The following is a 24482-nucleotide window of genomic DNA, read 5'->3' on the forward strand; positions in this document are numbered from 1 at the left end:
TTATGTTTACCAAAAAAGGAATGGGTTTTAAAAGATTTAGAAACGACCATAAAGCAGTGATTCTTTTCTTAACTGTAAATACACAAGAACCACCTGAGTATCTTTTCCAAAACATATTTCACCTTTGGAGCTCTGATCAAGTGTGGTTTAGGGTCCTGCAAGATATTTTGAAAAAAGTACCAGGATAATTTTATCCCTTGTAAACAGTCACAGATACAGAGCTTTCTTTTAGTGTGTATGTGTGTCTGTGTGTGCATGTATGTGTGTGTATGCCTGTGTGTGTACACAGCTTACATATGTACTTAAATATGTTTGTTTGTTTGTATGTATGTATATGTATATATGAATATGATTTATGTACATAAAGAAAACATATGATTTATGTACATATGATTTATGTACATAAATTGTTACTTGCCATTTTCAGAAACATTAAAAGATTCCTTTTTGTCCCTAGTAAGTGTAGACGTCCTTTACATAGTGCATTAATTTGAGTTCATATTGTGGTAGTCTACTTGACCTAGTTTTTCTCAACCCTGAGTTATAGCAAGAATTTTTTTTTTAGATTGAAGTGTAGTTGGCACACCATGTTACATTTGTTTCAGGTGTCTACCATAGTGCGTTAACATGTCTGTTTGTTATGCTGTGCTCATCACAAGTGTAGCTACCATTGATCACCATACGATGCTGTTAAAATATCGTTGACTATATTTTCTCTGCTGCTTTATTCCTGTGACTTACTCATTCCATAACTGGAAGCCCACATCTCCTACTGCCCTTTACCTATTCTGTCCATCTCCTCACACACTTCCCTCTGCATTTATGAATCTTTCTGCTTTTTATCTGTTTTTGTTTTTTAGATTCCACATATAAATGAAATCATATGGTATTTTTTTTTTCTGTCTGACTTATTTCACTTAATACCCTCTGGTTCCCTCCATGGTGTTGTAAATGGCAAGATTCCATCCTTTTTTATGGCTGTGTTATATTCCTGTGTTTGTGTGTGTGTGTGTGTGTGTGTGTGTATCTCATCTTTATCCATTTGTCTATCAGTGACCACTGATAGACTGTTGTTTTCATAGCTTGGCTACTATAAATAATGCAATAAACATAGGAGTGCATATATTTTTTCGAACTAGTGTTTTTATTTTCTTTGGGTAGATACTCAGTAGTGGAATTACTAGACCATATTGAATTTCTATTTTTAATTTTTTTGAGGAACCTAAGAAATGTATATACCTGTTTTTAAAATTTAGAATCTTGGCTTATTATGTACCATTCTCTCCCCTAGTAGAAAGATATACTATTTCATATTTTATCAATCAGATTTTTATTTTCCTTTTTTTCCCCCCAGAAAGCAGTGCCACCTCTGCTCAAAATCTTCACAATTGATTTAAAACTTATGGTTTTGATGTAAAGCTGCTGTCTTAATTTTTCTTTCTAATGTAGTGTTCTTTTTCTTCCATTGGCATCAAGTCCTGATTATGTTGCATGTAGTCATCTTTTTTGTTTCCAAGGCTTACTGCAAGGTCTGACATAAAAATATGTGATCAATAAATATAAATATTATGTTGCATATTGTTTCATATTATTATATTTGCCCTTCCTACTTTCTGGTTTATATTCCATGTGTTTTTAAATATTCACATAGATATCAATGTCTGGCTTCTTGCTTATTCTTTTTAATTCTCCCTTTCTCTCCATGAGTTATAATTTTTTTCTTTCAGACTCTGAAGTCTGTTTCTTTAATCCACAGAATTTGCTAAATATGTTTAATTGCTTTTTCATTTTTAAACTATACTGCTGAAAATACTACAAAATAATATTAGAAATTTGCCATGCCTTCTTAAGGTAGTTGACTGTATCTGTTTAATGCTGATGAATTTATATTTATTTCAGTTAAAACAACTTGGTCACAGTGTGGATAAAGTGGAGTTTATTGTGATGGGTGGAACGTTTATGGCTCTTCCAGAAGAATACAGAGATTATTTTATTCGAAATTTACATGATGCCTTATCAGGACATACCTCCAACAATATTTACGAGGCAGTCAAGTAAGAAATCCTTATGTTACCATATTCTCCAGGTGATTGTCAGTTTATCCTCTTAGCCACAGCCTGTGAAATTTCCTTCTGCTCTACATCTGTATTCCTATATAGTTCCTTGGTGGTGGTGGGGAGTTTTGTTATTATTTGCGTAATTTTGATGGGTTATAATTAAATACTTTTTTGTACTTTTATTGGGATATAATCGACATATAGCATTGTAAAAGCTTATGGTGTACATAGCATAAGGACTTACACATACCGTGAAAGGATCACCAAGTCAGCTTAGTTAGCATCCATTACCTTATACATTCCTAGTTTTCAAAGTTATGCCTATTTTGTGGGAAAAGATTGTTTTCATTGAAAAAAATTATTTTTTTTAAAAAGATGAGCATGATTTGTTGACATTAGTATTCTCTGAGAAAGGGTGATTCTTAAAATCACTGAAGTTTTTTTCAACCTTAGGCTGGTCTAAACCACAGGAGTAGTTTTGATTTGACTAGTTGAGTTTTCAGCCTATTCAAAAAGAGTACTAGGGGTACACTTTATGTAAAACATCTAGCTGCCATAAAATCAACAAAACAAGTGATTTTTATTTATAACAATAATAACTACTAAATTTCTGTTTATTGATGAGATCACTTATTGTAGTTGATAAAACAAAAAGTTTTGCATTCTTTTGATATCTCATATCTCAGTTTTTGGTAAGAATACTGACGTTCCATATATAGTTCAGTTATTTAAAAAGTATTAAAGTAGTTTTTATTTTCAGAAGTTTCAGGAAAACGTAATTACCGTATACTATTCCCTCTTATTTACTGAATGTTTATGGAGGGTCCAATAGATGGCGTGCATTGCCTTAAGCACTGGAAATAAGACAGATGTTTTTCTTGCCCTGTGGTGCTTGATTTCTACTAGTTCAACAAGTAAACAGGAATGCTGTGATAGAAATTGACTGCTGTGATAAAGAATAAGATTATTCTCTAAACAAAGTGGTAATATTTAAGCTGAGACCTGAAGTATAAGGAGGAATCAGGCCAAGAGCAGAAGGAAATAAGACAAAGGCACTGTAATGGGGAAGATCTTGGAGTCTTCTAGAAACAGAGAGACCAGTATGACTAGATTCCAGTGAACAAAGGAGAGAATGTCATAAAGTGAGCTTAAAGAGTTAAGTGTAGGCCAGAGAATATAATGCTTTGAGGATCCAAAATTTTATTTGAAATTCAGTAGGAAGTAGATGATTTTAAGCAGGAGAGTGACACATTCATGTCGATAAGAAGGTCATTCTGTCTATTGTCTGGCTAATGGATTAGAGAATTACAAGAGTAAAAGTGAAAAGCCAGATAGAAAACTATTATATCCTTTATAGCTCAGTTGAGGGTGGTGGCAGTAATGATGGAGAAGAGAGAATGGATTAGAGCTCTGTTTTATTGTTGCAAATGACAGGACTTTGGGTTGGGAGTGAGAAAGAGGAAGGAATCAAGGATGATACCCAGTTTTTGGTTATAGGAAGTGAATAATGGGTAGTGCCATATGCTGAGATGGATAAAACGGGGGAAGACCAGGTTTTGGGGAGAAAATCCAGAGTTTTACTTTGGATATGTTAATTTTGAAATGTCTGTTACATTCAAGTGGAGATTCAGGTAGGCTATACAAGAGACATCTGAGCTAGCAATGCAAAATTGGAAGTTATCAGCATATAGATGACATTAATAGCCATGCAGATGAATAAGATCACCTAATATGGGAGAGTTACCAGTCTCCAAGGTAGAAAATGTGAAAAAGCAGTTTTTAGAGCATTTGCTACAGTGTGGATCCCACCATTTTTATGTACATGCATATAAATGTAAATACATGGAAATGGAAATGCTAGAAATGCGTGCAAAACTTAGACAATGTAAATGCATGGAAGAGGTAATAGAGTGATGATTATTGTGGACAGTAGTTAGAGCTGAGGAAGAAGGGATATGGAAGATGGGGGTAAAGAAGGACATTTACGTTTATTCTGTACACCATGTTCTAGGCATTGTGATACATATTTATTCATTTACTTAAAATCACAGTAAACCTTTGAGTTAAGTGTTTAAGTTATCTCTGTTTTACAGGTGAGGAAACTAAGGCACAGAGATTAAACAACTTACCAAAATTATACAGGTAGCTGGTGGCGGAGTGGGGCTATGAAACCAGGCCGCTTTGCTTTCGGAGTCTGAACTTTGCTATAATGCAAGAAACTGTGCTAGGTGTAAAAATGTATGAGACTGTGTCTCTATGTGTATATAAGCACACATGTTTGTACATCATCAGAGCTTAAAACAGTGGAAGAAATATCTCTCTGGAGTTGTTTTTTTTTTTTTTTTTTTTTTTTTATACTCCTCTTCTGCCTTTTGGCTTTTTTCTGGCTTTTATATCAGGGAGAGAGGGTCACATAGCTGGTTGCAAAGTTGTCCAAATAGTGCCTCTCTCAGAAAATTTTTTGTAGGGTCATAAGTGGAACCAAAGTTTGAATGAACCTAAAGATAGTTTTCATGGGCTTGAAAATAAAATGATTCTTGGCACATAGTAGCCATAAGTAAATATGTGAATGAATTTTGAATGAATGATCAGTCTGTAGGTCAAATACTGACAGCTAATTAGGTAGGGCAACCTCTTAGAATGCGGACATCTTTTGTGTCCTTCCTACTTTCCCTATCCCCTTAGCAATCAAAGATATCTTGAGAGATATGTAGAAAGAGTGCAGCAGCTGGGTGAGTGTGTGAGGAACCTACTTTGTTTGACTGCCTCTACAGAATGTGATGGTTTAATTCTGTGTCCATGAATCTAAACTTTTAACAACAGCTGGCTGCTGTGATCTCTTCCTTCTACAGGATCTTTAGTAGCAAGATGAGATGATGACCATATTTTTACTGCTTATTCAAAACCTTGATCATTCATGAATATAAGTCATTCTTCGTGAAACACTGAAGTCTTTGGAACTTTAGAGGAATAGTGATGTAATCCAACTCATTCTTCTTGATAATACTGAAAATCAGATGATAGTTTAGAATAAAATGTAATTTTAGGGGAAACAACATTAATTAGTTCAAAGCTCCATGACATTGAAATGGCAGCAGCATCTCAGAGTTACTGACTAAAATTCATTTAACTCTGAGAATTCCCTAACGGGATAGTCTATCAAGACCATTGACTTTTTCTACCCACACTTAAATACTCTCTTCTCAGTGCAGCTCTTCTCGTGTTGAAGACCTTATTTACTACGTGGAATTAAGTATACTGTCTTGGCTTGCCCTGCCCTCCCAGCCTCCATTAAAGATTGCCACAAAGCTTTTCACAGTCTACACTTTGGGTATCCCAGGTCATATAAGCTAGGTTAACTGAAGATCTGCATAATGAATTTTTAGGATACAGCTAGTTTGACATTTTTATCAGTTGAAACTTTAAAATTTTTGCTGTATTACTGGTGTGAAGTTTTAGCTTTATTTTTGCAGAAATATTCTAGTGCCTTTTGTAAGTTCTCCATTGTTAGGGTAAAAATAGAGTTTATATTATAACTGCTCAGCTTCAGATCATGATGTATTTGTAGAAAAAGCCTGTTGGAGAAGAAAGCCTCTTTCTGTAATGGACTAGGCAAAGCCAGCATTGTTTTGTTTCTGTTCTTGAATTTACCTCAAGAGGGCAACAAATACTTTACTTTCAGATGAAAATTCATATATGATTTGAGTCTTCATTGCAACAAATCTCATGAATGGCTCTTGGGAAGTAATAAAAGTACAATCTGGGAGCCATAAAACCATCCATAAATGTTACATTGAATCATGCCAACCCACACTTGACATGTTTTGTTCTTTCTCCTGGTCTCTATACTTTTATGAGATAATCTGGAAAAAGTTGATTTGTGGCACCTTGTTTGCTTTGTTGAGGTAAATTTTTGCTATCCACTCCCTACAATAAAGATGGTAGTTTTTAGAGAAATGTTACATAGTTTAAAGAAATAGCTGTCTGGTTTGTACTACAGAACTAGAGACATAGAAAACCATTTCCAAATGATAGCATTTTGTGGTTTAATAAAGAACAGCTCAGAAATACTGGTTTGAACATAATGTGTTTTCTTCAAAATTTTTAGATGAGCTATTTACCTCTCCATTCTCTATGTTATCTTGTACCAAGAGTATTTGTGAAGACTGGCTAGATTACCCAGAGTGGCTCACCTTTCTCAGATGTAAAGTAATGAACTTCATGTTTGCTTTAGTACCAGTTGATATTGGTTGGTTGTTATTGCTGAGTACACATATACAATACTGATTTACACTAGCATAGCAGAGGTTTTTATTTAAAAGATTTATTTTATTTATTTTTTAAAAATTCATTTGTTAGAGATAGCACATGCGTGCACACATACACTAGAGCGAGAGGGAGAGAGAGAGAGCAAGCATGAGCAGGGAAAGAGAGAAGCAGACTCCCTGCTGAGCAGGGAGCCTGATCTGAGGCTCCAACGACATAAGGCTTAATCCCAGTATCCCAGGATCATAACCTGAGCCAAAGGCAGTGCTTAACCAACTGAGCCACCCAGACTGCACTAAAAGATTAATTTTTAAATTAGGTTAAAAATTACATAGTGACAGATAAGTCTATAATGTTTAAAGTTAGAAATCTTCATTCAAATTGCAGTTAGCTCCTGTTACTCTCCTTTGTTATCTGGTGTCTAACCTGATCACAGTTTAGGCTGTATTTAAACCTGATTAAAGGTTTGCTTTTTACACAAGATTAAAAGTTAAGGTAAGGTAAAACTGTAGAAGTGAACCTGGTTATTATTTATAGCAAGTTAGTAGCAAAAGTATGTTATATCCTTGCAAATAGAAGAATTGGAAAGCTGAATGAAAGAGTTCAAGGATAAAGCAGGTATAGTTCCTGTGAAGGCACATTAAATCAAGCAAAGTGATAATCACTCATTTCTATCAGCTAGACTGAGACTTGTGGAGAGAGCGACAATTACTGATAACTGTTGTCCTCTAAAAATCATAGCTCTGGAGATGAAAAGGACCAGCAGTGGGATCTGAGTCACCTATTCACTGGAATGCAAATATTGCCAAATAACTCAGAGTAACCTTTTAAAATAGTTTTATTCCTTTTTAATCAGTCTTGCCCAGAAGCAGTTTTACATTCCATCTTTAATGCTTCTTGGCTGTTTTCAGAAGATGCAATTTGAAAGGGTAGTTACCCATCAAGGAGTGGGTGAGTCATACCTTCTCTCAGTGGAATTCTTAATTCATTTCCGTTCCTTCCTCTTTTTTGCCCCTCATCGATGACTTTAAGTCCTCCAGCTGTGTCCTTATGTGTCTTGGAAAAAGCTAGAGTCCTAGATAATGCTGGATACCAGGCCTAAGGGACAGTTTCAGAGACTTGCAGAAGTTAGGGAGAAAGCAAAAGCAGCCTCAGAAGGCTTGAAAGTGACTGTCTTCTTCTTGCTGCCCTATGCATTATTTCTGGCATGCTTCAGACTTCTTGAATTTCTGGGCTTTGACTCTAATATACTCCCCACCCATCACTCTATATATTGACCTGTTTACTTCCTCTCTTAGTCAACCAGATTTTCATTGATGGTGACCAGGATCTTTAACATTGGCAGTCTAACCTAAAATATAATCTGTTATCTTAACTATATTTTTCTTCCAATATTTTATTTGAAAAAAAAAAAAAGAATTTTTCAGTGAGCACTATATACTTGTCACCTGAGTTCTACAGTACATGCTTTATCACCTACTTATCCAATTATCCGTTTCTTTAACCATCCGTGGATCCCTTCTCTTTTTTTAAGCAGTTCAAAGTATGTTGCAGACTTCAGTACACTTTCTAAATATATCATCATGTACATCATTAACTAGTTCACTGTGTTGTTTTTATTTATTTATTTATTTATTTATTTATTTATTTATTTATTTATTTATTTATTTATGATAGTCACAGAGAGAGAAAGAGAAAGGCAGAGACACAGGCAGAGGGAGAAGCAGGCTCCATGCATCGGGAGCCCGACGTGGGATTCGATCCCGGGTCACCAGGATCGCGCCCTGGGCCAAAGGCAGGCACTAAACCGCTGCGCCACCCAGGGATCCCTGTTGTTTTCTTTTAAAATAGGTTTATATACAATGAAGTGCAAAGGTCTTAAGTGTACCATTTCATGAGTTCTAATAAGTACATACACCTGTGCATATACCTATTAAGATATAGAACATAACCATCATCCCAGAAAGTTTCCTTGTGCACCTTCCCAGTAAGTTCTCACCTGTACCTCCTAAAAGCAGAGTAACCTTTTACTTTCACTTTATAATAATAATAACCATTATTCCCTTTTCCCTTTTTTTCCCCTTTCCATATAACCATATAGTATATACTCTTTTGGGTAAGACTTCTTTCACTGAGCATAGTATTTTGATATTCATTAATGTGATTGGGTATTTCAGTGATTGTGCTGAGTAGTATTCCATTGTATGCATTGACCACAGTTTATCTGTTCAATTGATAGACACTTGGACTGTTTCCCATTTTTTGTTATTATGATAAAACTTTAGTGAACATCCTTGTACAAGTCTTAACTATAAATATAGTATTTATTTCTGTTGGGTAATAGAAGTCAAATTGTTACATCATATGTTTAATTTTATAAGAAACTGCCAGACGTTTTTCCAATGTAGTTGTACTGTTTGTACTCCCACCAGTGATGTATGAGCATTTGGTTGTTCAACATACTCACCAACATATGGTGTTGTCAGTCTTTTTAATTTTAGCCATTCTAGTAGGTGTGTAATGGTATCTCATTGTGGCTTTAATTTGCATTTTCCTGATGACTAATGAGGATGAGTACTTTATTATGTGCTTATGCTTTCTCTATATGTTTCCTTTGTGAAGTGTCTGTTAAAATCTTGTGCCCGTTTTTTATTGGGCTTTTATAAATCCTGGATACTAGGCCCTTGTTAGCTTTTTACTTTACAGATATGAAAACCCAGTCTGGCTTGAGCATTCATTATATTAAGAATAACTTTAAGCAGTTTTTATTTTGATGAAGTCTAATTTAGCATTTTATTTCTTTAATAGTTATTACTTTTTGTATTGTCTCTATTAAATCTGTGCGTACTCCCAAGACAAGAAGATACTCTCCTATGTTTTCTTCTAATTCTAGTTTTAGCTTTTTATATTTAGCTTGCCTTATGATCCATCTTTTTTTTTTTAAGATTTTATGTATTTATTTATGAGAGACACACAGAGAGAGGCAGAGACATACATAGAGGGAGAAGCAGGCTCCCTATAGGGAGCCTGCTGCGGAACTCAATCCCAGGACCCTGGGATCATGCCCTGAGCCTAAGGCAGACATTCAACCACTGAGCCACCCAGGTGCTCCGGGCTTATATCCATCTTGAATTAAGTTTTATATGTAGTGTGAGGTAGGAGTTGAGGTTTCTTTTTTCCCATGTAGGTAGACATCTAATTGTTTCAACAGTACTTGTTTAAAAACTTTCTTTTCCCATTTAGATTATATTGGAAGCTTTGTCAAAAATTGATTGACTATACATGTGGAACTGGGCTTTCTTCTGTTCCATTAATCTATTTTTTCAATTCCTTTTTTTTTTTTAAGATTTTATTTATTCATGAAAGACAGAGAGAGAGAGGCAGAGACATAGAGGAAGAATCGTGCTCCCTGGTGTGGGACTTGATCCTAGGACCCTGGGATCACGACGTGAGCTGAAGGTGGACATTCAACCACTGAGCCACCCAGGCATCCCGATCTATTTTTCAATTCTTATGCCAGTAACACACTCTCTTGATTATTGTAGCTTTATAGTATATCTTGAAGTCAGGTAGTGTGAGTCATCTTTGTCATTGTTTTTCAAGATTGTCTTGGATATTCTAGTACCTTTTCATTTCTATGTTAATATTTAGAATCAGCCTGTCAATTTCTATTAAAAAGTGTGATAGGATTTAAAAAAAAGTGTGATAGGATTGTGTTAGAACTATAGAACAATTTGGAGAAAATTGACAATAATATTGAGTCTTCTGATCTATGATTATAGTCTGTCTCTTCATTTACTTAGGTCTTCTTTAGTTTCTTTTAGAGATCTCCATTGTAGAGATCTTGTTAGCCTTTTTAAATTTATTCCAAAATATTTTTTGTGTTTGTAGATGCTACAGAAATTGAACTTCTTCAAAATTTCATTTTCAAATTATTTACAGATAGTGTTTAGATATACAATTGATTTTTGTATATTAACCTTGTATCATATTACTTTACTAAATACACTACTAGTTCTAAAAGTCATTTTTGTAAGTCTGCTAGAATTTTCTTCATAATCATTTAATTTGCAAATATAGTGAGCTTTAATTTTTCTTTTTGGATTTACATGCTTTTCTTTTTCTTGCCTTATTGTCATGGCTAGGACATTAGTACAGTGGTAAATAGAAGTGGTGAGAGTGAGCTTATTTATCTTACTCCCAGTAACACAAGGGAGACATTCAGTATTTCAGTATTAACTGCAGTATTACTTGAGGGGTTTTTTATAGATACCTCTATTAGGTTGAAGAAATTTGCTAAGAGATTTTATCATTAATTTGTTTTTAATGATTTCTCTATATTCTGATGACCACATAATTTTCCTTCTTTAGTTTTATCAGGTAGATTACTTTGATTTTTTTTTAATATTTAACTTTGCATTCCTAGTATAAACTCTATTTGGTCATAATATGTTTTCTTCTGATATATCATTTTTCTAATACTTTGGAAAGGATTTTGTGTATATGTTCGTGGGAGATGGTGGTCTGGAATTTCCCTTTTTGTAATTTCTTTGTTAGGTTTTGGTATTAGTGTTTTTATACCAGCCCCATAAAAAAAGTTAGAAAGTGTTCCCTCTTCCATTTTCTGAAAGTTCATATAAAATGAATGTTTTTTCTTCCATTAGTGTTTGCTAGAACTCACAGTAATATTATCCAAGGCTAGAGTTTTCTTTATGGAAGGGTTTTAATGATTAATTCATTTTCTTTACTAGATAAAGGGATACTCAGATTTTGTTTCATCTATCCATTTTGCCAAGTTTATTTTTCAAGGAATTTATCTACTTCATCCAAGTTGTCAAGCTTTTTGGTATTAAGTTGTTTATAATATTCCCTTATTATGCTTTTAATGTCTGTAGGATCTTAGTGATCATCCCTCTTTCAATCTTGATACTGATAATCTGTGTTCTCTCTTTTTCTTAATTAGTCTAGTAAGGGGTTTATCAACTGTGGTGTTCTTTTCAAAGAATTGACTTTTGACTTTATGTCCTCTACTTCATTGATTTCTGCTTTTCTATTTTGTTGTTGTTTACTTTATGGTTCTTTCTTTGGGTTTACTTTATGACCCTTTTTCTATGACTTTGTAAGGTATAGAGTCTTGGCCATCAACATAGACCTTCATTCTTTTCTGATGTATTTAAACCTTTAAGTTTTCCTGTAAGCACTGCTTTGGCAGAATCCCACAAACTTTGATATGTTGTATTTTAAGTATTATTCCATTTAAAATATTTTTTAAATCCTTTATATTTTTGACCCATGGATTATATAGAAATGGGTTAATTTCCAAGTTTCTAAAAACATGGAGTTTTTCTTGATACTTCATTGTTGTCAGTTTCTGATTTAATACCATTTTGGTCAGAGAGAGCCTATTCTGTATAATTTCAGTTTCTTGGTTTTTTTTTGTGGGTTTGGGTTTTCTTTTTTTTAAGATTTTTATTTATGTATTTGAGAGAATGCAAGCGCATGCACGAGAGGTAGGAAGGGTAGAGGGAGAAGAGAGAAAGTATCCAAGGAGCCTGATACTATGCTCAGTCTCACATCCCCAAGATAGTGACCTGAGCCAAAATCAAGAGTCAGACACTTAACTAACAGTCACCCAGGATTCCAGGTTTTTAACATTTTTTTTTTAATTGAGATTTATTTTGTGACCACAGTTCACATGGTCTCTCTTGGTGAAAGAAAGAATGTGTATTCTACAGTTGTTAGATGTAGTATTCTATAAATATTAGTTAAATTGAGGTGATCAGTATTGGGTTTTTTTTTTTCTGTTATTTCTCCCTTCGGTTGTATTAATTTTTCATTTATTTTGAGAATCTGTTATTAGGTGCATATACATTTATGATTTCTGTGTTTTCCTGATGTATGAGCTTTTTATCATTATGAAATATGGTTTATCCCTGGTCTTGAAGTCTCTTCTAATTGATGTAAATTTATTACAGTCTTCATGTGCTTACTGTTTGCCCTATGTATTAGTTTGTCCATCCATTTGCTTTCCACACATATTGCCTCTATATTGAGAGTGGATTTCTTGTAGCCAGCAGTCTAAAATAGTGGAGCTTGAGTTTTTATTCATCTTGGTGTTGTCTGACTTTCAGTTGGAGGGTTTAGTCAGTTATCATTTAATGTAATCATTGATACAATTAGATTTGCATCTACCAGTTTAATCATCCCTTCAGTTTGGTTTTCAGTAGCCAAAAATAATAGTTTTTGTGAATAATGTTATTGTCTAATTCTGTATAATGCATTTTTTCCTATTTCCTTTAGTAGGGAATGTCTTTTTAAGAGAGATCCCTTATATCTAGCATAATGCCTTAAGGATAGAGAGTACTAAGTAAATGTTTTAATTAATTAATTAATTATATTAATTATTTATTTTAGTAAATGTTTTTAAATGAACCAGTGGAAAGAACTGTGCATGAAGAATCAGGAGAGTTAGGTTCCACGTTTATGTCTGTGATTATCTTACATTATTACCTGGTTTAAGTCACTTATGTCTTCTGTGCTTTAGTGTCCTCATTTATAAAAACGAGAAGATGGGACCAGATTATCTCTAAAATTACTTCTTTCTCTAACATTCTATAGTTTGATGATTTCTATTGGAATAAGAGTGTTTATGTAGAAGATGTATTTGCAAGTTATTTTTCATCTACCAGTCACTTTCTGACAATGACAACTTTTCTATAATGCATTTATGTATATAATCCCTTAAATTTGAATGGGAATATAATGTTAAAATAACGTGTAATAATTGTGATTTTTTTTTTCCTTTTCAATTAATGCATTGCTGTTGGTTCTTTAGCTGTCTGATACATCTGCAGATGTTTAAAGAATCAAAACCCAAAATGTAATGGGTGGTATTTCCTACATATATCTTACACCTTGTCAAACTAGTATGATAGGGAGCAAGGGTCCCTGATTAGTCTCTAAACCAAAAGGTCACAAGGTTAGTTTTTCATAGGTTGTACTTATTTAAAAATTCAAATTCCATTTTTTTCTTTTTCCTTGGTTTATTTTGGGCAGATCCTTTTATTTATAGACTCCCTTGACATAACAACCAATATCCAAGAAGCAGACCTGACCACTGTATCAAAAAATAAAGGGGAAAGGGGGGGAACTGTGTTATTTCTAAATCATTAAACGCCCATCTAGGTCATTCTTAAGTGTAGAATATCACAGCACAGCATTGTACAGAGAATGAAATTTTATTGAGATACTTTACGAGATGATTTTAGCAAAAAAAAGAATTTGTGTTGTGGTGCTATTACTGAGGAATTGCACCAATAACCCCAGATGTTATTTGGCAATTGAAACAAATATTTGGCTGTCCAGGGATTTTGTAAATTCTGCTTCCTGATTTTGGGATTGTAGATTCAGAAGAGAGTTTTATGTTATGACTAATGAAAATTAACATTTCATCTATGTACCATTTTTGTTTACTTTGTAATTTGATTTGAGCAGGCTGAGGTCCATGTAGGAAAGGTTCTGTAAGGTTTTCAGGGATTTAGGCCTACAGCTCTAGTGAGATTTCATGCAGGACTAGACTAAAACACATCCAACTTTATTAATGACAGAGGTTTTAAAAGAGGACTGCAACAAATTGATAGCAATGGAAAGTGTTCTGTGATGCCATAGCCTCCCTGGAGTGAATCATGTAAACAGTTTCCAGAACATAATAGAGAGACTTTTGACAGTGGTTTGCTGTCTTCCTTCAGTGTCTTCTTTGTTGAGACGCCTCAGGCAAGGAGTTAGTAAGTCATGATAGATACCATTTTTATAGTTTACTTTTTTCCTTCTATAAATAGAACAAAGAAATAATTTATGTTTATGTTTCTGCCACCTCTGATTCCTTGTTCTTAAGTGGTTCTTGATATTACCTGTGTGTCTTTTACTTGCAGCTAGATTGTTAAGCATCTCTGGGACAAGAACTATTGTATTATCCTTCCTATTGAATACTTGGTCTAGTGCAAGGCACCTTCTAGGGTTGACTCTTTGTAAGAGGAAAGATAACCAGTGAAATTATCTAGAGGTTGTCTGGGAGTAAAGAGAGACTTGTAACTTCAGTTATGCCTGATTCATTTATTCATTCTTCATATTTATATTATTCTACATTGAAGAAGAGGTTTTAGTTCTGAAGCCCTTGAGCAGTTATCTCTAAATTGTATTCGATCCTACTGCCTTCGAGGAGCCTCCTGTCTAGATGCACAAACATCCACAAATAACAAGGCAAACTGTATTCATTTTATGGGCAAGGTGCTCTGGGAATGGGAGCACAAAGTTATGAGAGGCTCTGAGAAGATGTCATGGGAGGAGAAATGTATTTAAGCTATGTTTTGAAGGTTGGGTAGCATTTAGTTTTTTTGTATTTTCAAATGCTGAAGGTATTGTCCCACCCCACCCACACCCTCCAACCTCATAGAAAAAATGCTGTCAGGGATGCCTGGGTGGCTTAGTGGTTGAGCATCTGCCTTCGGCTCAGGGCATGATCCCAGGATCTGGGATCAAGTCCCACATGGGGCTCCCTACGAGGAGCCTGCTTCTCCCTGTGTCTGCCTGTCTCTCTCTGTGTCTCTCATGAATTAATAAGTAAATCTTTGAAAAAAACGATGTCAGCATAAGTTATTGGCTTCAGTTATATTTGGCTTTGCAGAGCATATTAGCATCTTTTATGGTTGGAATACCCACCGCAGCATTCAAAAAAGTGTATGTTTAACATAGCCCCACAATTGTGGGGTCCAGACTTATTTAAGATATCTGTAATATCACAAAAAGAGCAGTGGAATTAGAGTCAAAAGACCTGGGTACATCCCAACTTGGTCTCTTAGAAGTAAGAGATAGAGGCTGGAAAATGTTTGACACATTCCTAGGTGCCCAAGAACTTAAGAATTCTGTGGCCCCCCAGAAGGGATGGCAGTTGAAGTAGGTATTAAAGAAGAGTAATACTATTAGATGGCTACCTAAATGATATGGATGGTTATATAGCAGGCATTCACCCAAAAGTCGTATTTTACTTAGACTAGTTGACAGCCTTTATGCAAATATTTGCATATTAAAGAACAATCATTAATATCCTTACACCTCAGTTAAATTAAGAGACAGGCTCAGTGATGGTAGGACAAAATGTAGCATTAACAAAATTCCTAATAAAGACACAGTGATCCTATAGGAAAGATGCCATATACTCTGTTCTTTAGGAAAACACCCCATTGGTTTTGTCTTTCATATTAAGAGTTTCTGCTTAATTGCTTTTCAAATGATACTACAATTCTGAAAAGAAGATAGTAGTAAAAGCTTTTTGTAAATATAAAATTGTTCGCTTTTAAAAACTTTATTTTTTTTTATTTCTCCATTTCTTCTGCAAAAGTAATGACATTTACTTCCAGAAGAAAGACATTTTTGAAAATGGAGTTAAATTATTGCTTGAGAATAAAGTTTGTCTCTGTCATACTATATTCCATCTATTTAGGAAGAGACCATATAATCCTTGCAGCAGCTTCCTCTCTTTGTCTATGCTTTTTGTGATCTGGGCAATAGAAAGGTTAGCTGGTGATTTTCTCTTTCCTCTCGACAGATTCCCAATTGTACAGTTAGTTGCCCATCCTCTATTTTTTCCCCAGTGATGCAAGGTACTATTGTGCTGCTGAGTTCCCTTTTAAGAAATATTGGAGGCTCTATAAAACGATTAGTTAATAGGGAGGTTTGTGATACAATTTTGGAATGCTTTATTTACCTTCTTAAATGCAGTAGTTTTAGAGTTTCCTACTTTTGTTTTAATCAATCTTCATGTGGTTTTACTTTCTCCATAATATAGGAGTAGTGTAATTTTTTAAATATGATTTTCCCCAAACACAATAATTGATATTCGAAGAAAATTATGTTTATCCATGGCATTATGTACTTCCATTACTGCAATTCTTGATTCCCACATATTCAAGAGGCGTGGGAGTTTCTGATTTGGTTGTTTCAAAGAAGCCTAATAATTTAGTATCCTTTCTTAGGCAGGATTTGATAAAATCTGAGCCCTTTTTCCTACTTAAAATTCACTTTTTAGTAACTTTGGACCATTTATTTAATTTTTAGTCCTGTTGCTTTTGGTAATCTTGTATAAAACCTTATTACAGTACTAAACAGTACAAAAGAGTTTGAATGTTGAGAATCAAAGATTTCAGAATCAGTCTTCCAGTTCATTGATTCTTAACCTTGTTAATAACTGTTATGAATAAGTCAGCTTTTATTGACAGTTAATGAAGAAGTAAACCTAAAGGAGTAGTTATAAAATTGTGGAAATCTTATGATTTTTATACTTTAAGAAATTACTATGAAATTCTTTGAAAGGAAGGAAATTAAACAGCAAAAAAGAAAATAAGTGTTCCCCCACCCACCCACCCAAGGAATTGGGAAAGTTGTAGAAGGGTTAGAGAAGTTGAAAAGAGAAATCTGATGCCCCTTGCTGAATTGTCTTAAGCAGTGTGATGAAGTGAAATTTGGAACAAGGCAAGGGTTTGGAAGTCAAGTCGACCCAATTTCAAATCCTGACTTGGATATTACGAGCTCTTATGTTCTTGGACAAGCTGTTTCATCTCTTTAAAACTCAGTTTCTTCATCTGTGAAATGGAAATAAGACATACATCATAGAGCTGATAAAGCATTCTGTTTATACAGAGTGTATAGCATAACACTTGGCACAGTAGCCTCTGTAAATATTAGTTCCTGTCCCCTCACATCAGCAGCTCCCTTAGCAAGTCATTTTTGCTTCTCTGGATCTTTGGCCAGCAGTAAAACCATTAACTCAAGCAGCTTGAACCTAAAGTGTTACTCACTACTTTGATACCTGGTATTAGTGAAAGAGAAAACCAATGCCTAATTTAATAAAGCATTGCTAAGATTAATAGGCTTGTCAGAATGACTTGTGTGTATATAGAGACATTTTATCTAAGTTATTCCTATGATCATTATACATATCTTACTTCCCCCTTTTTTTTCTCTTATTTAACATGACATAAAATATGGAGTGGGAAATAAAGCAGATAGTTTTCATGTATATGAAAAGTGGTTGTCAGGGTTTCCACAGTTGAAATCACTGCTTTCAGGGAAATTATGGTTGCACCGTACTGCAGGAGGAGGAGAATGATAATGATAATGGTAACAGTACTGTGTGCCAGTTCACTCATGTCAGTCCTGTGAGGTATGGCTCCTGTTAGCCTCATTTTGCAGATAATGAAACCGAAGCACCGAGAGATTAATAACATTCCTATTTGCATAGTTAGAAAGTAGCCAACCCAGAATTTGAATTCAGACAGCCTGGCTCCAGAGGCCACACTCTTTACCACTATCTTATACTGGAAGGATTTACAGAAGACAGTCCTTTAAATGGGAGCAGATGTCCTAAAGCTGTGGCAAGTTTTAGATTTCACTTTTAGATTTGTTCTGCAGGTATTCTGAGAGAAGCCTCACAAAGTGTATCGGAATTACTATCGAGACCAGACCAGATTATTGTATGAAGCGGCATTTAAGTGACATGTTGACCTATGGCTGCACAAGGCTGGAGATAGGGGTACAGAGTGTCTATGAAGATGTGGCCAGAGACACCAATAGGTAAGATGGGGGCGAATGATTTCACACAAGCCTCCTTCTACTCCTGTGGATTATATCTATGTTCATACTCATCCTCTCCTCCTTCCTATCAATCTTAAAGAAAGAGACATAGATATTCTTTTCAGAGTCATCCTTCTATCTCTGCTCTTGATTTCTTTTTCCCTTCCTTACTTCCAGTCTTTTCTCTACTGGTTCTTTTCCAGTAGCCTGTAAACATGCTCTTGTCTCTTCCTGTTTTTGTCATAAACAGCCTTTCCCATGTGGAAAACAGAAGGCAGGGCTCAAACTCGGTCATTTAAAGCAGGAAAGAAGGCAAGAAGAGTTTGAACAGGAAGGAAATTAGGATATTTAAAAGATTGGTCTTTGTGAAGCAGATGCCAATTAGCAGAGTAAGAGAGTGGTTGGTGAGCAATGGGTATAAACTTTGAGAAATTTGGGAGCGTAAGAAAGGATAGAAATAAGGGTTGATAGAGCCATATGAAGTTCCCTTGTAGAACTCTAGAAATAGATCACTGAGTTGAGGAGAAAAGACACACATGAAAGAGTAGCTGTATGAGGAACTTTATGATTAATTGGTAAGTTAGAAAAAAACAAGATTTCAAGTGTTTATGAGGCAGCAGAGTTCATTGCTTGTGGATATAAAGGCAGGCTTCAGAGAGTTGGTAAGTGTTCAATTGGACTTTAAAAGCTATTTTACCAGGAGGGGCAGACATTTTGGGGAGCTGTAGTAAGAGAAGGAAGTAAAAGAGAACTAGGGAAACATTCAGTGGTCAGCATCTTAGAAACCACCAGAAGAATGCCAAGCTAAGGAGGGAGGAGTCTTTCCTTTAGGTACTAACAGTCTGTTGGATACATTTGAGCACAGAGGATTGCACAGATACCAGGCTTAAGAAAGATTAACCTTAGAATGCATTCTTGTAGGGGGAGTCCTGAACTGGAAACATTGGTTGGCCTGCTGCAGTGATCAAGAGTTGTACCCATGAAGATGGGAAGAGTCTCTTTAACATAGGAAAGCTTTCTGAAATGAAAAGAATGACATCAGACCTGAGACTTACAGGAAGAATATGCTTCACATGGGGAAGAGAAAGATTATTTCGGGCAGAAAGAAGCATATAAGCAAACTCCTGAGGATGGGAGCACATGGCATATTGAGGGGATTCAGAGTAGGTTACCTTGGTTAGAGTGTAGAGCATGAGGTAGGAGAGTGGTGAGAGGTAAGGCTATAAAGATAAGTCATGATGGCCAAATGATGCACAGGGAGTTTGGGCTTTAATCTGAGGACAGGCTGTGAGCTAAATTGTGATAGGAGCATATCTGCATTTAGATATCTTTGGAAGGATAATTTGCACTAATTTAAATAAGAAAGGATATCTTGAAAAGAAGTGAATGACAGTGTTTGATGACTGAATGGAAGTAGAGGAAGCTTAGAGGGAAAGTGAGTTTTGGTTTTGGATGTACTGAGTTCTAGATACTTGTGAAACAACCATTGAAGGTTTGCTTTAGAGCAGAGCTGTCCAAAAGAACATTCTGTGATGATTGAAGGGTTCTATACCTGCACTGTCCAATATGATAGCACAGCTGAGGGAATGGATTTTTCATTTTAATTAATTTAAATATAAACTGAGTAACTACATGTGCTCTCATATAAATTGGGAAGTGATTAGCAAAAAGAAATTGGAAATGGGTTAATGGAAATAGATGGGAACATCCAGAGTGGGATGGAATCCATGTTTCTAGGGTGTGTGTGTGTGTGTGTGTGTGTGTGTGTGTGTGTGTGTGTGTTGAATAAGAATGTCCTAGAGGTGAAAGGATTAACATAGGGCTTCAATTTTTAGTAGCTCCAAACTGTTATTAGGGCTTGCTTGTACTTGAATGTGGTACTAGAATGTTAAGATGATTTACCCAGCTGGCCCCAAATGATTATGCCTTGTCACTAAAATCCACTCTTCTCACTTTTTTAAAGACCTTAGAGGTGACCAGAGTGCAATTTGTTTTGTATGTAGGTGTCATTCTTCATCTCTCTCTCTCTCTGTCTCTCCAGATAATTTCAAAAGATTTTTAAAGGAAAGAGCATAACAAGAGGCTGCTTCTACTTGGTTTTGAGCTCATTATTTTTGTTTTTTTAACTTAAATATTTACATTAGTAGGCTTACTTCGGCTGATGATGCTAAACCAAATAATTTTAGTGTACATTAACTCTGGTTAACCCAATCATTTACAGTCAGAACCTTTAGTAGATACATGGGGAATTTCTGAGAAGTATCTCAGCAGTGAAATGATTTATTTCCAGGCCTTCTCAGAGCTAGAGATATAAAAATTATTTTCTGAGATTTTTATTCCCCAACCATATTATTCTTCATTATAAAACTACTATTACACATCTCAGAGATTGTTTTCCCTCTGTTCCTTGTGTTAACCTTCTTGCTCATTTATTTATATAACAGGTAGTGAATTTTCTTTCCTCAGGGGCCACACTGTGAAGGCAGTATGTGAGTCATTCCACTTGGCCAAGGATTCTGGTTTCAAAGTCGTGGCTCATATGATGCCTGATCTGCCAAATGTGGGACTAGAGAGAGACATTGAACAGTTTACAGTAAGTGTTGCCTTAAAACCAAGGACTTTAGAGTGCCTCTGCATGCTACCCTACCCTCTCTGCTCTTTTTGATTATTTACTGCTAATTTTCCCCCATGATTAAAGCAATATGTCCTCATTATAGAATACTAGAAACACTATAGTGAAAGAAAAGTCATTCACAGCCCCAGCACCAAATAAAACTCTAACATTTTAATATACTTCCTTCTAGGATTTTTTTTATGCTTAGGCTTTTTGGAGGGATGAGGTGGTTTATACATATATACACACAGACACACTTAGACTTATGTATATGATAAGTAATTATTTTAATGGCCTTTTCACTTGACATTATATAAACATTTATCTGTGAAATATATATAGGATGGTCTCTGTTAACATGTTAACATATTTAAATGTGTACTTAATTTCCACTGAATAAATATGCCATACTTTGCTTAACTCCTTCCAAGTTTTTTCAAATTGAAGGTATTGCCAGTTTTTTATATTGTAAATAGCACTGCAGGTAAACAATTTTATGCCTATAACTTTTTGTAATATTTAGGATTATTTCTTTAGGATAAATTCCCTGAAGTAGAATTATCAAATAAAGCTATATCTCACCATATTACTTAGTTGTTTTTCAGAGGGTTGTAACATTTTAGTCATTTTAGCAGGGTTATCTTTTTCCCCCAAATAATTCTTTCCTGTTTATGTATTTATACACACACACACACACACACACACACACAGATATAATGTTTGTTTTTACTAATTTAGTGGATAAAAGTGCCATTTCAACTTGTATTTTGTAATTCTAGTAATATATTTTTCAGGTTTGCATGTCATAATTCTTTCATTTTCTTGGAGTTGTGTGTTTTTGTTCTCTGACCAATCATTCAATTGTATATGAATATTTTTAATGTTAATTTAGACGAACTTTCTTAGGTAAGGACATTGTGGATTCATTTTTTTTACAAATATGTTTGCACAATTCACCTTGGGCCTTTCATTTTTATATCTGTTGTCAAATCCATCCCATTTATTTATGATTTCTTCAGATGTTTCTGAATTTAGAGCTGCCTTTCTCTTCAAGGAGAGATTTTATTTCATTAAATAGTGAAAGAAAATATTTGAGTTTTCTGTTCTTTGAATTCTAATATCTAACTCTGGGTTGGTTGGTTTTGGTCTTTGTTTTTGGGTATTTTTGTTTTTTGGTTTTTTTTTGTTTTGTTTTTGTTTTTGTTACTCTATCACATGTTTGCTTGATCTGTGTTCCTGTTGTCTTAAGAAATGAGATTGATCAGAACTCTTTCACCTTCAGATTCTCAACTAAAAAAAGTACCTTTGGGATATTTGTTTAGAGAAGAGGATAAAATTTATCAAGTTATTTTCATTTATTTATCAAGTTTGTTTTCAAGTTTATTTTCAAATAAATTTGTCAATTTATCAAGTTATTTTCTTCATAAAATACTTTATTTTACTCTATTTAGAATTCACATTGTCTTATTTGTAAACATATTTAATAATTCTTTCTTTCCTTTTAAAAAGCTTATTTTTACAATTTTTAAGCCAATGGATTACAACTGAAGGCCAATTTATAAGATAGTACTAATTCATAAATGTCCCTGTTACTAATTCTCCTGTGTTCTCTGTGTAAAGATTTTTGAGTCTAATAGCCTCTCCTCAGTAGTTAATAGCCAGGTACTTAGACTCCTGAAAGGCCCCTGAAACACTTTTCTTTAGCCCAGCTCCTAGGTGGACCAGAGATATAGCCAGAATTCATAACTTTAAATATCCTTAGAAAAATATATGGCATATTTCAAGTAATAGCAAATAGCTGAGTCTTTCCATTCATTTTCCTTAGTGTCTTCAAAATAAAGAATAGTTCAGTGATGATAATGCAAAGACAACCCTTTGTGTAAACAGATCTATCTTCTTGTTTGAAATCTCAGAAAAACTCAAAGGGAATATGAACAGACCGTATGCCTTTTCTGACTGCGTCTCAGCAAATAAATGAGTGACAAAGCTAACATTTCTCTCTAGAGCAAAATTCTCTACAGAATTAAATAGTGTTAAAATAAAGAATTTCTACAAGTCAATAAGAAAAAAGCAGACAGCCCGATAGAATGGACAAAAACACGTGAACAAGCACTTCCCAAATAGGCTATTTAAACAGCCAGTAAACATATTTAAAAGTTCTCAAAGTCATTAATCTTCAAAGAAATGAAATTTAGAACTACAATATATTCCTACCATATACTCACCAGAAAAGGTAAGAATAGCTAAAATGAAAAAAGACAAAATCAAGTGTTGCTAAGAGTATGGAGCAACTAGAATTCTTCATTTACTGCATTGGTATGTCATGTTTGGCATTATCTACTAAGGATGAATATATATGCATATCCCATGACCTAGCAATTGTACTCAACAGAAACACCTACCTGTATTTGTGTACATATATTTGTGACCAAAAGTCACAGTCACAGTTTACTACTGTTAGTAATATCATCAGAGTGGCAACAAGTATCCATTAACACAGAATGCGTGAATAAATTGAGGAATCATACAGTGAAATACTAGAAATAATAATAAATTTATTACAACCTTATCCATCCTCATGACTGATTCTTTTTAATATAAAATTGAGTGAAGGAAACTAGATCCAAAAGACTACACATACAATTCCGTTAATATTATGTCAAAAAATTTGGGTGGAGTTGTAACTGGAAACAGGCAGGAGGTGAACTTCTAACGTTTTGATATTTTTTTTCTGAATCTGAGTGTTGGGTGCTAGTTACATGACGTGTAAAAAATCTATCAAGATGTATACTTAGGGCTTGTGTACTTTTCTGTATCTAAGATACATTCTAATAAAAGTTCACACAAAAACTTTTAAAACTAGTTTTTGTTTAGGAAGTCTTATTTGGACCTATTTGGAATTCACAACCTTTCCTGAATTAGTAAGCAATATATTTTATACTTTTTTAAAGATTTTTATTTGATAGCACATGAGTGGGTAGGTGTAGACTAGCAAAGGGAAAGGGAGCAGACTCCTCACTGAGCAAGGAGCCCAATGGGCTCGATCCCAAGACCCTGAGATCATGACCTGAGCCAAAGACAGATGCTTAACCTACTGAGCCACTCAGGCACCCCTCTTTTATACTTTAAAACCTTTTTCCCCATTTTATTTCATTGTCCCATCATTAGAAACCCACAGATATATTTTCCTGAATTAATGTGTTTTGTTCCATAGGAAGGATTGCTAAATTGGGGGTCTGCTCATATAATTACAGAAATATACCAAATGTTATTTCTGTAGAGGATGGGATGGCCTTGCCTGGCACAGATCCATAAAGCAACTACCCAGCCTGCTGAGATGTCACAGCCATATCTTGGGTTGTATGCCTATAGTGTGCTAATTGTGGGACCCAAGGAATTTAACAAAAATCCCCTACCCCTGGACAAGCAGAGCAGGACTAACTCCATTTTGTGCTACACCCGCCATCTCATGTATAACCCCCAATTGCTTAAGGGACTCCCCCATCCTAGTCAAGCGGCTGAGCACACCCTTACCAGAAACTGGCTTATAAAAATGTAAACCCCGCCTTTTGCCCACCAAACCTGTGCATCGATTCTGACCAGAGTGATAGGCTAGTTCAAAAGGTCACTGTAGGGTAAATTGTAATTCAGTTGGCCACCTGCGTGTGGACCGACATGACTGTGCAACTTCCTGTGTAAATTACAATCTCATGGGCCACTGGCCCCTATAAAACTGCTACACCTCTTAGCCTCGGGGTCCAAGTCCCTGCTCCTCTGTGTCGGGTATACTTGGACCCAAGCTCGAGCTTGTTAATAAACCCTCATGTGCTTGCATGGGTGTCGGCTCCTTGGTGGTTTCTCGGATTTGCAGTCTTGGGCACAACACTAATTATAAATTGGCTTAGACCTCACACTTT

The 24482-nt window shown here is 35.0% G+C and overlaps 1 protein-coding gene across 2 annotated transcripts in view; it reads left to right on the plus strand.

Moving 5' to 3' along the window:
• The window catches only part of ELP3 (elongator acetyltransferase complex subunit 3), a 91280-nt gene that overhangs the window by 23595 nt on the left and 43203 nt on the right, over positions 1–24482 (plus strand). For both annotated transcript variants that reach the window (XM_055300528.1, XM_055300529.1), the window contains 3 exons: positions 1900–2054; positions 17790–17951; positions 20418–20544. In XM_055300528.1, coding sequence (XP_055156503.1) covers positions 1900–2054; positions 17790–17951; positions 20418–20544 — 444 coding nt within the window. The remainder of the gene's footprint in view (positions 1–1899; positions 2055–17789; positions 17952–20417; positions 20545–24482) is intronic.

The sequence above is a fragment of the Nyctereutes procyonoides genome, unplaced genomic scaffold (genome assembly GCF_905146905.1).
Source record: "Nyctereutes procyonoides isolate TBG_1078 unplaced genomic scaffold, NYPRO_anot_genome, whole genome shotgun sequence".
Classification (NCBI taxonomy): domain Eukaryota; kingdom Metazoa; phylum Chordata; class Mammalia; order Carnivora; family Canidae; genus Nyctereutes; species Nyctereutes procyonoides.